Source organism: Engystomops pustulosus, chromosome 4 (genome assembly GCF_040894005.1).
Source record: "Engystomops pustulosus chromosome 4, aEngPut4.maternal, whole genome shotgun sequence".
NCBI lineage: Eukaryota > Metazoa > Chordata > Amphibia > Anura > Leptodactylidae > Engystomops > Engystomops pustulosus.
In genome coordinates, this window is record NC_092414.1 from 9,262,646 (window position 1) to 9,283,112 (window position 20,467).

The window sequence follows — 20,467 nt, forward strand, 5'->3', positions numbered from 1 at the left end:
CTACACCGACCAACCACAACAATACACCACCGGACTGAGACTGTTTAGATTCCCTATCTTACCCCACAAGCCATCTTAAGTAGTCTGTACTCCACGGTGAGTCCTGTGTTAGGCGGGATAGATACCTCCGCCATTAGGGGGCGCTGCTGCCATGAAGGGGGTTCAGTATCACGGTGGGCCGGGGGCAGCATCTTCTTGCCCTGTGTATCTTCACCTGCTGACATCGCCCTCCCGTGTCTCCACAGATAACCCGGCCCTCTTCTGGTTCTCCCGCCACATCTCACTATGGGGCAGCATCTCCTTCAACCTGGCCGTGTTCATCAACCTGGCGGTGGCGCTGTTCTACCCGTTTGGAGATGATGGAGATGAAGGTAAGTGAGACCAGAGCCCGGTACAATGATTCAGTCATTCTGGTCAGTGAGCGAGGAGCGTCTGGGGACAGAGAATCCCGAAATAGTCCTCATCCAGCGCAGACTCACACAATAAATAATACAGCAGCAAGTGAGGCGGAAAATACCTACAGAGAGCGGATATATGTGTCTGCCTGCTGGACACCAGCGATACTGAGCGAGACCATAGGGGGCAGTATTATAGTAGTTATATTCCTGTACATAGGGGGCAGTATTATAGTAGTTATATCCCTGTACATAGGGGGCAGTATTATAGTAGTTATATTCCTGTACATAGGGGGCAGTATTATAGTAGTTATATTCCTGTACATAGGGGGCAGTATTATAGTAGTTATATTCTTGTACATAGGGGGCAGTATTATAGTAGTTATATTCCTGTACATAGGGGGCAGTATTATAGCAGTTATATTCCTGTACATAGGGGGCAGTATTATAGTAGTTATATTCCTGGACATAGGGGGCAGTATTATAGCAGTTATATTCCTGTACATAGGGGGCAGTATTATAGTAGTTATATTCCTGTACATAGGGGGCAGTATTATAGTAGTTATATTCCTGTACATAGGGGGCAGTATTATAGTAGTTATATTCCTGTACATAGGGGGCAGTATTATAGTAGTTATATTCCTGTACATAGGGGACAGTATTATAGTAGTTATATTCCTGTACATAGGGGGCAGTATTATAGTAGTTATATTCCTGTACATAGGGGGCAGTATTATAGTAGTTATATTCCTGTACATAGGGGGCAGTATTATAGTAGTTATATTCTTGTACATAGGGGGCAGTATTATAGTAGTTATATTCTTGTACATAGGGGCAGTATTATAGTAGTTATATTCTTGTACATAGTGGGCAGTATTATAGTAGTTATATTCCTGTACATAGGAGGCAGTATTATAGTAGTTATATTCCTGTACATAGGGAGCAGTATTATAGTAGTTATATTCCTGTACATAAGGGGCAGTATTATAGTAGTTATATTCTTGTACATAGGGGACAGTATTATAGTAGTTATTTTCTTGTACATAGGGGACAGTATTATAGTAGTTATATTCTTGTACATAGAGGGCAGTATTATAGTAGTTATATTCTTGTACATAGGGGGCAGTATTATAGTAGTTATATTCCTGTACATAGGGGGCAGTATTATAGTAGTTATATTCTTGCACATAGGGGACAGTATTATAGTAGTTATATTCCTGTACATAGGGGGCAGTATTATAGTAGTTATATTCCTGTACATAGGGGGCAGTATTATAGTAGTTATATTCTTGTACATAGGGGGCAGTATTATAGTAGTTATATTCTTGTACATAGGGGCAGTATTATAGTAGTTATATTCTTGTACATAGTGGGCAGTATTATAGTAGTTATATTCTTGTACATAGGGGACAGTATTATAGTAGTTATTTTCTTGTACATAGGGGACAGTATTATAGTAGTTATATTCTTGTACATAGAGGGCAGTATTATAGTAGTTATATTCTTGTACATAGGGGGCAGTATTATAGTAGTTATATTCCTGTACATAGGGGGCAGTATTATAGTAGTTATATTCTTGCACATAGGGGACAGTATTATAGTAGCTATATTCCTGTACATAGAGGGCAGTATTATAGTAGTTATATTCTTGTATATAGAGGGCAGTATTATAGTAGTTATATTCTTGTACATAGGGGCAGTATTACAGTAGTTATATTCCTGTACATAGGGGGCAGTATTATAGTAGTTATATTCTTGTACATATGGGGCAGTATTATAGTAGTTATATTCCTGTACATAGGGGGCAGTATTATAGTAGTTATATTCCTGTACATAGGGGGCAGTATTATAGTAGTTATATTCCTGTACATAAGGGGCAGTGTTATAGTAGTTATATTCCTGTACATAGGGGGCAGTATTATAGTAGTTATATTCTTGTACATAGGGGGCAGTAGAGAGAGGGAGAAGTAGTACTGTGCACTGTAGGTTATATACATATATATAGAAGAGGGAAGTGTTACTCTGCATCTGTAGAAATCCGGAATGTTCCTCTTTGAGCTTCTTATCTTATATCTGGCAGGATGCAGATCATCTCATGACACCAGTTGTGATATTCTGATTATTTCTGTGAACTGACAAGGGGGGGGGGGGGGGATTTGGATTTTCACAAAATTTACAATTTCTTCACTTCCCTGTTCGGTATAAACACCTACAATGCTCCCCCACACTATGACCTTTACTCCTAGGTCTTATCGTTGATCAAATCTGTGAAATAACATTGAATAATATAATGTTTTGCTATGCAGAGCTATGTGTCGCCATGGTTACAGACTACAAGTGAAGCTTTTGTGTAGTCTGATGCCGCTGTTGCTCCTTTCCTACTATCTGCTCGCTATGTTGAGTAGTGGTAGTAGCACGGGCCGGATACTGGGCTCACTGGTGTCTGTGGATACACAGTGATCTGCATCGGAGCTGTGTACATAAAACGGAAGGAGGTTCTTAATCTAGATCGCTGCCTCCGTTTTTATTTTGGATTTACATGAACTAATATGAAAGGTAACAACCCACAACAGATATCATTTCCATCTTTGCCCTCACACAGTTGGCGCCGCCCTAGTGGCGAGCCCTGGTATCATATATTTTATCTAGAAGCATCTTAATTCTTCATTCCTACATCTCATACTCGCTCTGGGGTTTCCATGGAAGCCTTAACAGACTGCAGTGTTTGAACTTCCTGTCATGTGACCTCCCCTCAGCAACTGTAGATGTCACATGACAGGAAGTGAAGCGGATACTGCCATGGCGACCTCGGAGCGAGCATGATATCTAGATTTTATTAGCCGTTTAGAGGCTGGGTGAAGAGGAAAAATGGGAAAAACACTAGAAACATTTTATAGGACGCTGTGGGGGGGGGGTGACATCCATTTTTCCCGGACTTTGGAATGAGAAATATAGGGATGAATGTATAGATCTGAATATATTTATGTAAAATTGGGCAGGAAACCTACTCAACAACCCATCCTGCTTCACACCAATATGTAAATTGTGGACATTTTAAAGCTCCGCCCCCATCCTGTGTAAGGCGGAGCCAAAACATAACACCCCTTTTTATGTAAATGTACACATGCCCCTCCTCTTTATGATCCGATACGTGGCACATTCTGGGGCTCTTAGGAGGTCTAGTGTAATGGCGGCCATTTTGGAACGTCACCCAGCTTTCCCAGACCCGGATTAGATAAAAAAAATCAGCTCATTAGTCAGTTTTTATGAATTTTTTTGATTTTTCACCCCGCAGCACTGATGTTGACATGTGACGGGTTCCTGAGGTTGACATAAAGGCGATTCGCCGAGCCGTGCGAGGATTGCGCTCCGTTTTATTCGTCGCTCTAATGAAGCGGTGAACGCGGAGCAGGACGAGGACTTGAAGTATTTTTTCGCCAACGGGGAAAATTGATCAGACGGCGCCTAATAAGATTGTTAAAGGAAGCGGCGAGATTGACAGGTCAGAGGACGAGGCGCCGCAGCGGCGGAGAACCACGTTGTGTCTCAACCCTCCGATTCATTAACCGACGGTTTGACACTGAAGATGATTGTCACTATAATCGCTATATATATAGTCTCAGTGTCCCTGACTTTTATTTATGGAACCAAAGACCCAATAAAACCGTGGTGACAAGAGAGCGATCGCCGGCAGCCCCCCCCCCCCCCTCATGTTCCGCCATTGCGCTCGCTATCCCCCTTGTTTTATCTCACGGGTAATGATGTGATTAGAACTTTTCTGGCTCCATTTAGAATTTTCTCTTGTTTTATATTGTTACATTTCCATAAGCGAGACGAGCGCAGAGGAGTACGCTAAAAATACCGCCGCCGCCCGGAACACGATGTAACAGGCAGGAAGGGTAATTGGTGCCTCTATAAGACCCAATACACCGACTATATGATCTGTATAGGGGCACAGCCCACCCCAAAAAGGATAAGAATAACTCAGGATAAGTCATGTCATGTATGTACCAGCAGCAGAATAGTGAGTGCAGCTCTGGAGTATAATACAGGATGTAACTCAGGATCAGTACAGGATAAGTTATGTCATGTATGTACACAGTGACTGCACCAGCAGCAGAATAGTGAGTGCAGCTCTGGGGTATAATACAGGATGTAACTCAGGATCAGTACAGGATAAGTAATGTCATGTATGTACACAGTGACTGCACCAGCAGCAGAATAGTGAGTGCAGCTCTGGGGTATAATACAGGATGTAACTCAGGATCAGTACAGGATAAGTAATGTCATGTATGTACACAGTGACTGCACCAGCAGCAGAATAGTGAGTGCAGCTCTGGGGTATAATACAGGATGTAACTCAGGATCAGTACAGGATAAGTAATGTCATGTATGTACACAGTGACTGCACCAGCAGCAGAATAGTGAGTGCAGCTCTGGAGTATAATACAGGATGTAACTCAGGATGAGTACAGGATAAGTAATGTCATGTATGTACACAGTGACTGCACCAGCAGCAGAATAGTGAGTGCAGCTCTGGTGTATAATACAGGATGTAACTCAGGATCAGTACAGGATAAGTAATGTCATGTATGTACACAGTGACTGCACCAGCAGCAGAATAGTGAGTACAGCTCTGCAGTATAATACAGGATGTAACTCAGGATCAGTACAGGATAAGTAATGTCATGTATGTACATAGCAGAATAGTGATTGCAGCTGTGCAGTGTATGACGAGTCTTTGCACCCTCTGACATGATGTCTCTGTCTCTGCAGGAACTCTTCCTCCGCTGATCTCCGTCTTGCTGTGGGTGGCGGTGGCCATGTGTACGGCCATGTTATTCGTCCTCCCTAAGCCCTTTGGCATCCGCCCGTTCCTGGTGTCGGTGATGCTGCGCTCCATCTACACCCTGGGCCTGGGGCCTACGCTGATATTACTGGGAGCAGCTAATGTAAGGAGAGGTGTATGGAGTCCCTGTGATGCGGGGGGCTCGGGGGCTGTGATGTGGTGTCGGGAGTGATCCCCTCTATGTGACGTCTCTATGTGCGGTGTATCACCCCCTGCCCCCCCCCCTGTATACCCCTGGTATTACTCTGGGGCGTCCCGCTGCCTATTACTTATTGAGCAGATGTCTCCTGCGAGCTCCTCTGATACAGTCGCTGGTAAACATAACCTGTATTTCTCACCGGCACGTACACCAGATTATAGACGGCGGCGTCCTCCCCCGTCCGTATATAGCGCTCTCAGCCGCATCTAGTCACGCAATTATTCCCTCCAGCAAATCCCCATCATTTGTTTCGCTACAGTGTGTCAGTGCAGTAATAGATTGTTATCGGATTCCGGCTTCTCATTGTCGCCCCTCCTTCCTCCGCAGCTGTGTAACAAGGTCGTGTTCCTGGTGAGTTTCGTGGGGAACCGCGGCACATTCACGCGAGGATACCGAGCCGTCATCATGGACATGGCCTTCCTCTACCACGTGTTGTACGTCATCGTCTGCACCCTGGGGCTCTTCGTACACGAGTTCTTCTACAGCTTCCTGGTGAGGATCCTCGGGGGCGGGAATAACTGCAGGGTGACACGCCCCTTTATATTCTGCCCCTCCCCTGCTTAGTATATGAACTAATAGACAGTAACACATAGGATAGGATTAGGTACTGTGATTAGATACACACTTCAGCAGATACACAGCTCAGATGACTGTATCACACATGATAGGATTAGATACACAGCTCAGCAGACAGTATCACACAGGATAGGATTAGATACACAGCTCAGCAGACAGTATCACACAGGATAGGATTAGATACACAGCTCAGCAGTCAGTATCACACAGGAGAGGATTAGATACACAGCTCAGCAGACAGTATCACACAGGATGGGATTAGATACACAGCTCAGCAGACAGTATCACACAGGATAGGATTAGATACACAGCTCAGCAGACAGTATCACACAGGATAGGATTAGATACACAGCCCAGCAGTCAGTATCACACATGAAGAGATTAGATACATGTACTTTCAGTAGATTCCATCCTCCTATGATTAGGTTAGATACACAGTATCACAGTAGCACAGCAGTATATGACATGATGGGCTTAGATACACTCCTTATTTTGCTCCTCCTTCTCTCCGTAGTTGTTTGATCTCGTCTATCGGGAAGAGACGTTGTTGAACGTGATAAAGAGCGTGACGCGGAACGGTCGCTCCATCATTCTGACGGCGGTGCTGGCGCTCATCCTCGTCTACCTCTTCTCCATCATCGGCTTCCTCTTCCTGAAGGACGACTTCATCATGGAGGTGGACCGGCTGAAGGACCGGCCGCCCGACCTCGGTAAATCATCTCATAGACCAATGGCTGGAGAGGGGGGCGTGTCCTCACCCTGCTGTGCCATAGGGAAATGGCCATAGAGCAGCTGGATGCACAGAGCACAGCAGTGTGAGGACACGTCTACATTAAGTCATACGATTGCTTCTTATATTAACCTCTTACCTGTCTTGGGGGCGTGTCCTCACACTGCTGTGCTCTTAGCTCTGTGCCTCCGGGTTATCTGTAGCGTCCCGTTATATTCTTGCTGAGTAACGGGAGGAAGTAAACCTGTTAGCATGTGTGATGGGGCTGTGGATGCACAGAGCACAGCAGTGTGAGGACACGCCTCCAGTGACATCATGTGATTTCTTCTTCTTATTGAACCGCGCTGTGACCACCACTACTACCAGTGATCGCAGCCCTTCCCCCTTCACATCTACGTGGCATTTTCCAAGTTCTCTGCTTGCTGTCAGTGAATGTAACTCGTTTACAGTCCTGACTCGGTATTACTCACAGCTGAGGGTTCGTCACATATGCATCCAGTGCAGAGATTCCAGACAAATGGATACAGAATATTCTATCCAGAGCTTCCGGGCACGGAAGGGTTACTGACAGCCGCGCTTCGGTCTTGTGAGAAGTTTTTTTTTTTTTCCTCTTAATCCGTATAATCCCGTGAGGATTTTCTTGGCCGGCGACGGAGAGCTAATTTTACAAGATGCAGCGTGTGGCTTGGACCGGGCACACAAACCCCCCCTGTGTAGCGGCTCCGCCAGAAAGTGGGGCCCAGAAACCTCCGTCACGCGGAGAACACGGCCCAGTCATGTGCCGTCACACCCAGGCTATGGATACAGGGAAAAATCTGCGGAATTATCCAGAAATTTCCATGGGAATCGGAAAGATCATTCTTTAAGTTTTTAGAACTAGAGGGATAAAATCCCAAACTAAGACCCCGACGATGTGAGAATCGGGGATTGTAGAACAAATGCTGATATCTAGAACTTTCTACGGAGGCTGGAATCCGAGATGTATCCGGAAATCTCAGCAGTCTCTTTGGTTATTCTGTTGTTCTAGATCTGATCCCGGCTATTTTGCAACTTTCCTTTTGGAGTTCTAGAACGTTCTGTGCGGTTCTAACTTCCATGTTTAAGTCTCCACTTCCAAAGATTCCAAGATCTTTTCTAGTTCTGGTGTCCGAGGTTCCGATTCTGGATGTGGGATAAGCGTTATATCAGGATTTAGTGAGAGAATTCTAGATATTGGGATCCGATTCTAGAACTCGAGAGAAACATCCAGACCTTAGAATCAGGCATTTCTGGATCTGAGAATTGGCCACTTAAAGGTTTTTTTCTCGAGAAGCAAAGTTGGATAACCTCCCTGGTTCTGGAATTATCGGACTCTAGAATATGGCATTCTCTTTCATTTTCTAAAACCTCATTAAGAGTTCCAGAATGATCTTTTATCCAGCATTATCGAATATAGAATTATCTTGATTGCCGTGATCATCACTGCCATCATCAAACCAATTAGAATGTTCTAGATAAAGCTACATTTCCGTAGCTTTATCTAGAACTTTCTAATTCGTTTGAACTGGATTGATCAATCTATTCCCTGGTCCTGGTGTATAACTACCTAGGAGAGATATGGAATAATCTCCCTAATTCTGGAGTCCGGAATTATCCATCCAACTCTATCCCATATGGAATTATTTTCCCTGTTCCGAGATCCCAGATTTCTTTTCCTGATGTTCTCCAATCCAGAGTTATCTTCCTTTGTCACAAGATCCAGAATTATCTTCCTATCTAGTTTATCTAGAACTTTGTAATTGGTTGTAAGACCTAGATTTATCAGTCTCCTCTTCAGTTCAGAACAATCTCCCTGATCCTGCAATATAACAACGTAGGAGAGATATGGAATAACCTCCCTTGTTCCAGAGTCCAGAATTATCTGATTTGATCTGGAATTATCTACCTGACTCTAGAATAAGGAATTTTCTTCCTTGTTATGAAGAACATCTAGTTTATCTAGAACTTTCTAAATTGTTCTAAGACATAGATTTAGATCAGTCTCCTCTTCAGTTCAGAATAACCTTCCATGTTCCGGAGTCCAGAATTATCTATCTGATCCGGAATTATCTTTCCGACTCTAGAATATGGAATTCTCTTCTCTGTTCCGAGATCTCCCCCCTCCCCCCTCGTGTTCTGAAATCCAGAATTATCTTCCTCGTTACTAGATCCAGAATTCTCTCTCTTGTCCTGAAGAATGATCTAGATGTTTGGGTCTGGGAATTATCTCCGTATCCGTGGGATGTGGAATTGTTCTCTTTGGGTCACGTTCTTCTGTCTTCGGTCTCGGCAAAGCAGTTTCTGCCTCTGGATCTCAGGTCTTCATTGATCCGTGCAGACGAATTCATCACGGAACGTTCTCCGTCTTCTCCGGAGGAAATTGGGATAAGATAAGCGAGCGCACGCCCCTCCCCCCGCCTCAAATGTCACAGACGTTAGTCCTGAGCTGCGGAGTCACAGCGAATCGGTCTCCTCTGGGATCCGTTAACCGTAAATTTGCCAAATTTTGGGGAATATTTTTTGTTAAAATTTTTCCATCTAAATGATTTTCTACCTTTTTTTTTGTTTTTTTTGTTTCCTTCCAGGTAACGACGGGATCCGGGCGTCCTCCCTCACGGCGATGATGGGCACGTGCCACAAGGAGGAGTGCGCCACCTCCGTCCCCTTCACAGGTCAGTCACACGGTCAGAGTCTCGGAAAGCTGGGTGCCGGGCCATGAGGTGCTGATTATTGTTCATGATTTCGGCAACAGCAAAAAAAATAAAAAATTTCGTAATATAGCGCCACCTTTTATTAGTGGTTGTTTTAGGTACTGCATGTCAGTCCACTATAGGACGTTTTCCAATATCCCGGTAAGACACAGGACAGATTTTTTTAAAAATTTAAGTTTTTTTTTAAAAAAAACAGCGCCACCCTCATCAGTGGCTTTTTTGGGTATTGCAGCTCAGCCTCATTGTAATGAATTATATTAAATTAAAGGGATTTTTTTGTCAAATAAGGATGGAGGTAAATATCTGATCACACAAGAGTGGAACCCCAAAGATGGGCAGTGAGGTGCCGTAAAGTGCCGTGCCGCAAAGCCGCTCAGTAGGTGCCGTAAAGTGTGATTTAGCTCCACCTCTCGTTAGACATGTGACCTAAGCACATCAGTCATGTGATCTCCCACAACGCACCCCCATACAGCAGTGGATGTGAAAGGAGAATATTTTTTTACCAAAAACAGCGCCGTCATTGTCAGTGGCCATTGATGGTATTGCAGCTCAGCCTCATTGTAGGGGATTAGATTAAATTAAAGTCAATTATCTCCTATAGGATGGGGGGATAAATCTCAGATCACGAAGGATACAAAGTAAGTGGGAGGAGCCGTACAGTGGGAATTTAGCTCCGCCCACTGTTGGAACTAAGCACTAACAGTCATGTGATCTCCCACGATGCATTGTCATACGTCTTACAGAACATCTCCGAAGATTCTAGAATGTTTGGGAATGTTCCAGGGACATCTCGCCCGTCTCGCTGTGCGGCGGCGCCTGCTAATTAGTGACAGCACATCGGGAGAGACGCCTGCTCCGGCCCACCAGGGACGCCCATAACAAGCCCCAGCGCGGAGATGATGTCTGACTCCTAGACGCCGGGGCGACTCTCTCATGACCGCGCCTTTAAGAGGCCTGGAGTCTCGTGGGTTAACACTGCACATAATATCAAGTCTGTTTCTGGATTCTCTGTTGGACCAGCTCCAGAACTTAAAGGGGATGAACATATAGTGCATAATGCAGCCAGAGCCCCGCCCACCTGCAGCCTGATTGGACGCTATATGTGGCAAAGGCTTCAGCATAAGCATACACCCCACCTTGTGGCCCATAATCTAGCTAAATATTTGCTACTATTCCCCCAACCTTGATAGGGGGTGAAAGTAGTGTCCTCACACTGCTGTGCCTCACACTGCTGTGCCTCACACTGCTGTGCCTCACACTGCTGTGCCCTTAGATCAATGTATTGAAATGATCCACATTCCCTCCCCGACTAGAGTGTTTAATAACAAATACTGCTACAGAGGGGAGGAGCTGTGGACAATGCTGAGGACACAGAGCACAGCAGTGTGAGGACACTCCCCACCAGCTCCTAGAATATAAATCAATTTATCACAGTCCTGCTGCTACTAACAACACACACAAAGGTCTGATTACTCATCTCTCCCGGGACAATATCTAATGCCATCTGCAGTTTTATGCAGAGATTCAAGAGCAAAGCAGTGTGAGAACAAGCCCCCCTTGCAACAGTCCTGCAATATAAATCCGTATTTCACAGTCCTGCTGCTACTAACAACATGCACTAGCGAATGATTAAACACCTCTCCTCGGACAATATCTATCACTGCAGTTTTATGCAGAGAACCCGGAGCACAGCAGTGTGAGGACATGCTCCCAATGCACTTGAAGAAGATAATACCCTAGAATATATCAATATATCACAGTCCTGCTGCTACTACCGGTAACACACACAAATAATAATTCTTTATATAGCGCACACAGATTACACAGCGCTGCACAAAGCTTGGTCTGATAACTCATCTCTCCAGGGACAATACACAACACTGGCTGCAGAGAGCACAGAGCACAGCAGTGTGAGGTCTGATTACACATCTCTCCAGGGACAATACACAACACTGGCTGCAGAGAGCACAGAGCACAGCAGTGTGAGGTCTGATAACTCATCTCTCCAGGGACAATACATAACACTGGCTGCAGAGAGCACAGAGCACAGCAGTGTGAGGTCTGATTACACATCTCTCCAGCTACAATACATAACACTGGCTGCAGAGAGCACAGAGCACAGCAGTGTGAGGTCTGATAACTCATCTCTCCAGGGACAATACATAACACTGGCTGCAGAGAGCACAGAGCACAGCAGTGTGAGGTCTGATTACACATCTCTCCAGGGACAATACATAACACTGGCTGCAGGGAGCACAGAGCACAGCAGTGTGAGGTCTGATTATACATCTCTCCAGGGACAATACATAACACTGGCTGCAGAGAGCACAGAGCACAGCAGTGTGAGGTCTGATTACACATCTCTCCAGGGACAATACATAACACTGGCTGCAGAGAGCACAGAGCACAGCAGTGTGAGGTCTGATTACACATCTCTCCAGGGAAAATACATAACACTGGCTGCAGAGAGCACAGAGCACATCAGTGTGAGGTCTGATTACACATCTCTCCAGGAACAATGCATAACACTGGCTGCAGAGAGCACAGAGCACAGCAGTGTGAGGTCTGATTACACATCTCTCCAGGGACAATACATAACACTGGCTGCAGAGAGCACAGAGCACAGCAGTGTGAGGTCTGATTACACATCTCTCTAGGGACAATACATAACACTGGCTGCAGGGAGCACAGAGCACAGCAGTGTGAGGTCTGATTACACATCTCTCCAGGGACAATACATAACACTGGCTGCAGAGAGCACAGAGCACAGCAGTGTGAGGTCTGATTACACATCTCTCCAGGGACAGTACATAACACTGGCTGCAGGGAGCACAGAGCACAGCAGTGTGAGGTCTGATTATACATCTCTCCAGGGACAATACATAACACTGGCTGCAGGGAGCACAGAGCACAGCAGTGTGAGGTCTGATTACACATCTCTCCAGGGACAATACATAACACTGGCTGCAGAGAGCACAGAGCACAGCAGTGTGAGGTCTGATTACACATCTCTCCAGGGACAATACATAACACTGGCTGCAGAGAGCACAGAGCACAGCAGTGTGAGGTCTGATTACACATCTCTCCAGGGACAATACATAACACTGGCTGCAGGGAGCACAGAGCACAGCAGTGTGAGGTATGATTACACATCTCTCCAGGGACAATACATAACACTGGCTGCAGAGAGCACAGGTCACAGCAGTGTGAGGTCTGATTACACATCTCTCCAGCTACAATACATAACACTGGCTGCAGAGAGCACAGAGCACAGCAGTGTGAGGTCTGATTACACATCTCTCCAGGGACATTACATAACACTGTCTGCAGAGAGCACAGAACACAGCAGTGTGAGGTCTGATTACACAGGGACAATACATAACACTGGCTGCAGAGAACTCAGAGCACAGCAGTGTGAGGTCTGATTACACATCTCTCCAGGGACATTACATAACACTGTCTGCAGAGAGCACAGAACACAGCAGTGTGAGGTCTGATTACACAGGGACAATACATAACACTGGCTGCAGAGAACACAGAGCACAGCAGTGTGAGGTCTGATTACGCATCTCTCCAGGGACAATAGATAACACTGGCTGCAGAGAGCACAGAACACAGCAGTGTGAGGTCTGATTACACATCTCTCCAGGGACAATACATAACACTGGTGGCAGAGAGCACAGAGCACAGCAGTGTGAGGACTGATTACACATCTCTCTAAGGACAATACATAACACTGGCTGCAGAGAGTACAGAGCACAGCAGTGTGAGGTCTGATTACACATCTCTCCAGGGACAATACATAACACTGGCTGCAGAGAGCACAGAGCACAGCAGTGTGAGGTCTGATTACACATCTCTCCAGGGACAATACATAACAGTGGCTGCAGAGAACACAGAGCACAGCAGTGTGAGGTCTTATTACACATCTCTCCAGGGACAATACATAACACTGGCTGCAGGGAGCACAGAGCACAGCAGTGTGAGGTCTGATTACACATCTCTCCAGGGACAATACATAACACTGGCTGCAGAGAGTACAGAGCACAGCAGTGTGAGGTCTGATTGCACATCTCTCCAGGGACAATACATAACACTGGCTGCAGAGAGCACAGAGCACAGCAGTGTGAGGTCTGATTACACATCTCTCCAGGGACAATACATAACACTGGCTGCAGAGAGCACAGAGCACAGCAGTGTGAGGACACGCCCACCAGTTCAAGCCTGGAATGTAAATCCATATTTTATAGGTAATTTGAAGTTTTTGATACTGATAGACCTTGCTGACCCCTGTACAGAAACTCTAATCTCCAGGACTATTATCCAGCACAATCTCTGTATTTTTGGCTTCCTGTGATCATGTGATTGGCGGCTCCGGACACCATGTGATTTTATGTCACGTTCCTGAGACGTGTCACACGGCTAGGACACGAGACCCGGCAGAGATCTCACACCATATCTTATGTCAGTAGCACGGCAATGGTAGAGCGGAGACCTCCACATGGTCATAAGTGAGCTGCCGGGGGTCTGGGGTGTAGTCATGGGGGGGGGGGGGGCGTTCTATGCCTCAAGTGTATATGGGTTCAGGGAGTGAACCCCATATATTGTAATGGGGGGGAAAAAAAACAGCACCACCCTCATCCACAGGTCATGAGTAGTATTGCAACTCTATGATTCTCATGACTATATATCCTGGAGCCCAAGCCTTGTAGGGGGCCAATGGCCGCCCAATCCACCCACAAATTTTATACTGTTTAGTCTGTTCCTGCTCTCCCTGCACGTGAGCCATTTTAGAACCTTTGCAGGTCCTCTGAAGGTCCTCCACAGGTCCTAAAATTGTAGAATGAAAGCAGACAGAAGGGACACATCCTCATTCCCCAACATGTAGCAAGTGATTCCAGACTTGTAGGGGCAATAATATTCATACAGTCCAGGGACCATGGCAGTCTTATCTGCCCCTGCCCATGACTAGCCTCGGACACTCTTAGGGCTCCTCCCCATGCCTTGAACAGACCCCTAATGGTGGCTCCGCCTCTTTAGCTTCATTGTATTTACCACCTTAAGCTCATTAGTGGGTACAAGTGTCATCCCATATGGAAATTGTCCTAAACACTACTTGGGCTCCTCCCTATATCATGACCTCTCCTCCTAATCCAGGCTCCTCCTTCTTGCCAATTCTCGGAACTCACCCAATCTGTAATGTTACCTTCCACATTAATAGGTACAATTTTCACCCTCTAGGGTCATTGTCCTCAAAACACTCTAGGCTCCTCCCCATATTATTACTTCTCCCACCGATCTTGGCTCCTCCCCCATTGCAGAAGCTAGCGGTACTGATTACTCGGGAGCGGTGGGGACTAGGGAAGAAATTCCAACAGTTCTGGAATCAGTGGAGCGGGGGCTATCAATACAGAGTAAGGGCATAAATTAGTGGAGATCGTGTTAATTGGGTGTCTGTCACTTTAAGAGCAGATGAGTCGTCCCCCATCTCCCGGCAGCTAAGGTGTTAACCTCCGTCTCTCTAATTGCTCTGTTTTCGCTCGTATATTTCCTTATATTTTCTTTAGAATTCCCCCAATTTGTTTGAGTTGTTTTCCTGTTCTGAGCGGCATAAACAAGATAATTTGACAGACGGCGTAAATCAAGGCGCGAGGGGCAAACAAGGATTCCTCTCAAGGGCTTAAGTGTTTGTGTGGACGGCGCTCGGCATTCACCTTCACAGATGTAGATGTGCGCAACGCCGGAGGAGGCGACTCACAATGAGTAATTGATAGCCCTCAAATGGCTGAACATGTGACCGAGCCAGATTATGTAAAAGCACCGAGCAGCTGGAGAGGATATCACACACATTAACACCGTAATGGCGGGGAGAAGACTATACCGCCATACTGACAGCTGCCCCACACTACTATAATACTGCCCCCTATGTACAAGAATATAACTACTATAATACTGCCCCCTATGTACAAGAATATAACTACTATAATACTGCCCCCTATGTACAGGGATATAACTACTATAATACTGCCCCCTATGTACAGGAATATAACTACTATAATACTGCCCCCTATGTACAGGAATATAACTACTATAATACTGCCCCCTATGTACAAGAATATAACTACTATAATACTGCCCCCTATGTACAAGAATATAACTACTATAATACTGCCCCCTATGTACAGGAATATAACTACTATAATACTGCCCCCTATGTACAAGAATATAACTACTATAATACTGCTCCATATGTACAGGAATATAACTACTATAATACTGCCCCCTATGTACAGGAATATAACTACTATAATACTGCCCCCTATGTACAGGAATATAACTACTATAATACTGCCCCCTATGTACAAGAATATAACTACTATAATACTGCCCCCTATGTACAGGAATATAACTACTATAATACTGCCCCCTATGTACAGGAATATAACTACTATAATACTGCCCCCTATGTACAGGGATATAACTACTATAATACTGCCCCCTATGTACAGGAATATAACTACTATAATACTGCCCCTATGCACAAGAATATAACTACTATAATACTGTCCCCTATGTACAGGAATATAACTACTATAATACTGCCCCCTATGTACAGGAATATAACTACTATAATACTGCCTCCTATGTACAAGAATATAACCACTATAATACTGCCCCCTATGTACAAGAATATAACTACTATAATACTGCCCCCTATGTACAGGGATATAACTACTATAATACTGCCCCCTATGTACAGGAATATAACTACTATAATACTGCCCCCTATGTACAGGAATATAACTACTATAATACTGCCCCCTATGTACAAGAATATAACTACTATAATACTGCCCCCTATGTACAAGAATATAACTACTATAATACTGCCCCCTATGTACAGGAATATAACTACTATAATACTGCCCCCTATGTACAAGAATATAACTACTATAATACTGCTCCATATGTACAGGAATATAACTACTATAATACTGCCCCCTATGTACAGGAATATAACTACTATAATACTGCCCCCTATGTACAGGAATATAACTACTATAATACTGCCCCCTATGTACAAGAATATAACTACTATAATACTGCCCCCTATGTACAGGAATATAACTACTATAATACTGCCCCCTATGTACAGGAATATAACTACTATAATACTGCCCCCTATGTACAGGAATATAACTACTATAATACTGCCCCCTATGTACAGGAATATAACTACTATAATACTGCCCCCTATGTACAAGAATATAACTACTATAATACTGCCCCCTATGTACAGGAATATAACTACTATAATACTGCCCCCTATGTACAGGAATATAACTACTATAATACTGCCCCCTATGTACAAGAATATAACTACTATAATACTGCCCCCTATGTACAGGAATATAACTACTATAATACTGCCCCCTATGTACAGGAATATAACTACTATAATACTGCCCCCTATGTACAAGAATATAACTACTATAATACTGCCCCCTATGTACAGGAATATAACTACTATAATACTGCCCCCTATGTACAAGAATATAACTACTATAATACTGCCTCCTATGTACAGGAATATAACTACTATAATACTGCCCCCTATGTGCAAGAATATAACTACTATAATACTGCCCCCTATGTACAGGAATATAACTACTATAATACTGCCCCTATGTACAGGAATATAACTACTATAACACTGCCCCATATGTACAGGAATATAACTACTATAATACTGCCCCTATGTGCAAGAATATAACTACTATAATACTGCCCCCTATGTACAAGAATATAACTACTATAATACTGCCCCCTATGTACAAGAATATAACTACTATAATACTGCCCCCTATGTACAGAAATATAACTACTATAATACTGCCCCCTATGTACAGGAATATAACTACTATAATACTGCCCCCTATGTACAAGAATATAGCTACTATAATACTGCTTCCTATGTACAAGAATATAACTGCTATAATACTGCCCCCTATGTACAGGAATATAACTACTATAATACTGCCCCCTATGTACAAGAATATAACTACTATAATACTGCCCCCTATGTACAAGAATATAACTACTATAATACTGCCCCCTATGTACAGGAATATAACTACTATAATACTGCCCCCTATGTACAAGAATATAACTACTATAATACTGCTTCCTATGTACAAGAATATAACTGCTATAATACTGCCCCCTATGTACAGGAATATAACTACTATAATACTGCCCCCTATGTACAAGAATATAACTACTATAATACTGCCCCCTATGTACAAGAATATAACTACTATAATACTGCCCCCTATGTACAAGAATATAACTACTATAATACTGCCCCCTATGTACAGAAATATAACTACTATAATACTGCCCCCTATGTACAGGAATATAACTACTATAATACTGCCCCCTATGTACAAGAATATAACTACTATAATACTGCTTCCTATGTACAAGAATATAACTGCTATAATACTGCCCCCTATGTACAGGAATATAACTGCTATAATACTGCCCCCTATGTACAGGAATATAACTACTATAATACTGCCCCCTATGTACAAGGATATAACTACTATAATACTGCCCCCTATGTACAGGAATATAACTACTATAATACTGCCCCCTATGTACAGGAATATAACTACTATAATACTGCCCCCTATGTACAGGAATATAACTACTATAATACTGCCCCCTATGTACAGGAATATAACTACTATAATACTGTCCCTATGTACAAGAATATAACTACTATAATACTGCCCCCTATGTACAGGAATATAACTACTATAATACTGTCCCTATGTACAAGAATATAACTACTATAATACTGCTTCCTATGTACAAGAATATAACTGCTATAATACTGCCCCCTATGTACAGAAATATAACTACTATAATACTGCCCCCTATGTACAGGAATATAACTACTATAATACTGCCCCCTATGTACAGGAATATAACTACTATAATACTGCCCCCTATGTACAAGAATATAACTACTATAATACTGCCCCCTATGTACAGGAATATAACTGCTATAATACTGCCCCCTATGTACAGGAATATAACTACTATAATACTGCCCCCTATGTACAGGAATATAACTACTATAATACTGCCCCCTATGTACAGGAATATAACTACTATAATACTGCCCCCTATGTACAAGAATATAACTACTATAATACTTCCCCCTATGTACAGGAATATAACTACTATAATACTGCCCCCTATGTACAGGAATATAACTACTATAATACTGCCCCCTATGTACAGGAATATAACTACTATAATACTGTCCCTATGTACAGGAATATAACTACTATAATACTGCCCCCTATGTACAGGAATATAACTACTATAATACTGTCCCTATGTACAAGAATATAACTACTATAATACTGCTTCCTATGTACAAGAATATAACTGCTATAATACTGCCCCCTATGTACAGGAATATAACTACTATAATACAGCCCCCTATGTACAAGAATATAACTACTATAATACTGCCCCCTATGTACAGGAATATAACTACTATAATACTGCCCCCTATGTACAGGAATATAACTACTATAATACTGCCCCCTATGTACAGGAATATAACTACTATAACACTGCCCCATATGTACAGGAATATAACTACTATAATACTGCCCCTATGTGCAAGAATATAACTACTATAATACTGCCCCCTATGTACAAGAATATAACTACTATAATACTGCCCCCTATGTACAGGAATATAACTACTATAATACTGCCCCCTATGTACAGGAATATAACTACTATAATACTGCCCCCTATGTACAAGAATATAACTACTATAATACTGCCCCCTATGTACAAGAATATAACTGCTATATTACAGCTGGATATGGATAGATGTATTGTCGTGTGCTGGGTGTAGGGATCTGGACACGTGGTACCCGCTGCTCTTATCTAGTGAGCTGCACTTACCCCGGGGCCGAACAGCCCAAACAGCGATCAATACCAGATATTTGTCTGAGGGGCAGAATAATTTTTCTAGAGAAGTAATTCATAACTGGAAAATTAGATAATTTATATTTCTGCACTATGGAGGATAAATGTGTCAGGACGAGATAATTCACTCCTGACCATTGGGGGCGCTATGTCATTGCGCCTGCCTCTGTGATGAGATGGGTATGGTAATATACTACAGACACATGGATGTGATACTTAGATGGATATGGGATACATAATAGATATTTCCTATAATGACAAGTTACATTGTATCTGATATGTTGGTAGATATGAGATAGATAGATAAATATAAGATAGAGATAGATAGATAGATAGATATGAGATAGATAGATAGATAGATATGAGATAGATAGATAAGAGATAGATAGATATGAGATAGATAGATAGATATGAGATAGATAGATATGAGATAGATAGATAGATGGGAGATAGATACATATGAGATAGATAGATAGATAGATAGGAGATAGATATACTGATAGATAGATATGAGATAGATAGATAGATACATTTATAGATAGATAGATAGATAGATACATTTATAGATAGATAGATAGATAGGAGATAGATAGATATGAGATAGATAGATAGGAGATAGATGGATAGATAGGAGATAGATGGATAGATAGATATGAGATAGATAGATATGAGATAGATAGATATGAGATAGATAGATAGATGGGAGATAGATACATATGAGATAGATAGATGGATAGGAGATAGATATACTGATAGATAGATATGAGATAGATAGATACATTTATAGATAGATAGATAGATACATTTATAGATAGATAGGAGATAGATAGATAGATAGATAGATATGAGATAGATAGATAGATAGGAGATAGATGGATAGATAGGAGATAGATGGATAGATAGGAGATAGATGGATAGATAGATAGATATGAGATAGATAGATATGAGATAGATAGATAGATACATTTA

At 43.0% G+C, this 20,467-nt stretch overlaps 1 protein-coding gene across 1 annotated transcript in view; it reads left to right on the forward strand.

Moving 5' to 3' along the window:
- ITPR2 (inositol 1,4,5-trisphosphate receptor type 2) overlaps nt 1-20,467 on the forward strand; it is a 207,989-nt gene that overhangs the window by 177,509 nt on the left and 10,013 nt on the right. Inside the window, exons 48-52 of the mRNA XM_072145070.1 lie at nt 246-371; nt 5,172-5,347; nt 5,771-5,935; nt 6,534-6,729; nt 9,353-9,439. Coding sequence (XP_072001171.1) covers nt 246-371; nt 5,172-5,347; nt 5,771-5,935; nt 6,534-6,729; nt 9,353-9,439 — 750 coding nt within the window. The remainder of the gene's footprint in view (nt 1-245; nt 372-5,171; nt 5,348-5,770; nt 5,936-6,533; nt 6,730-9,352; nt 9,440-20,467) is intronic.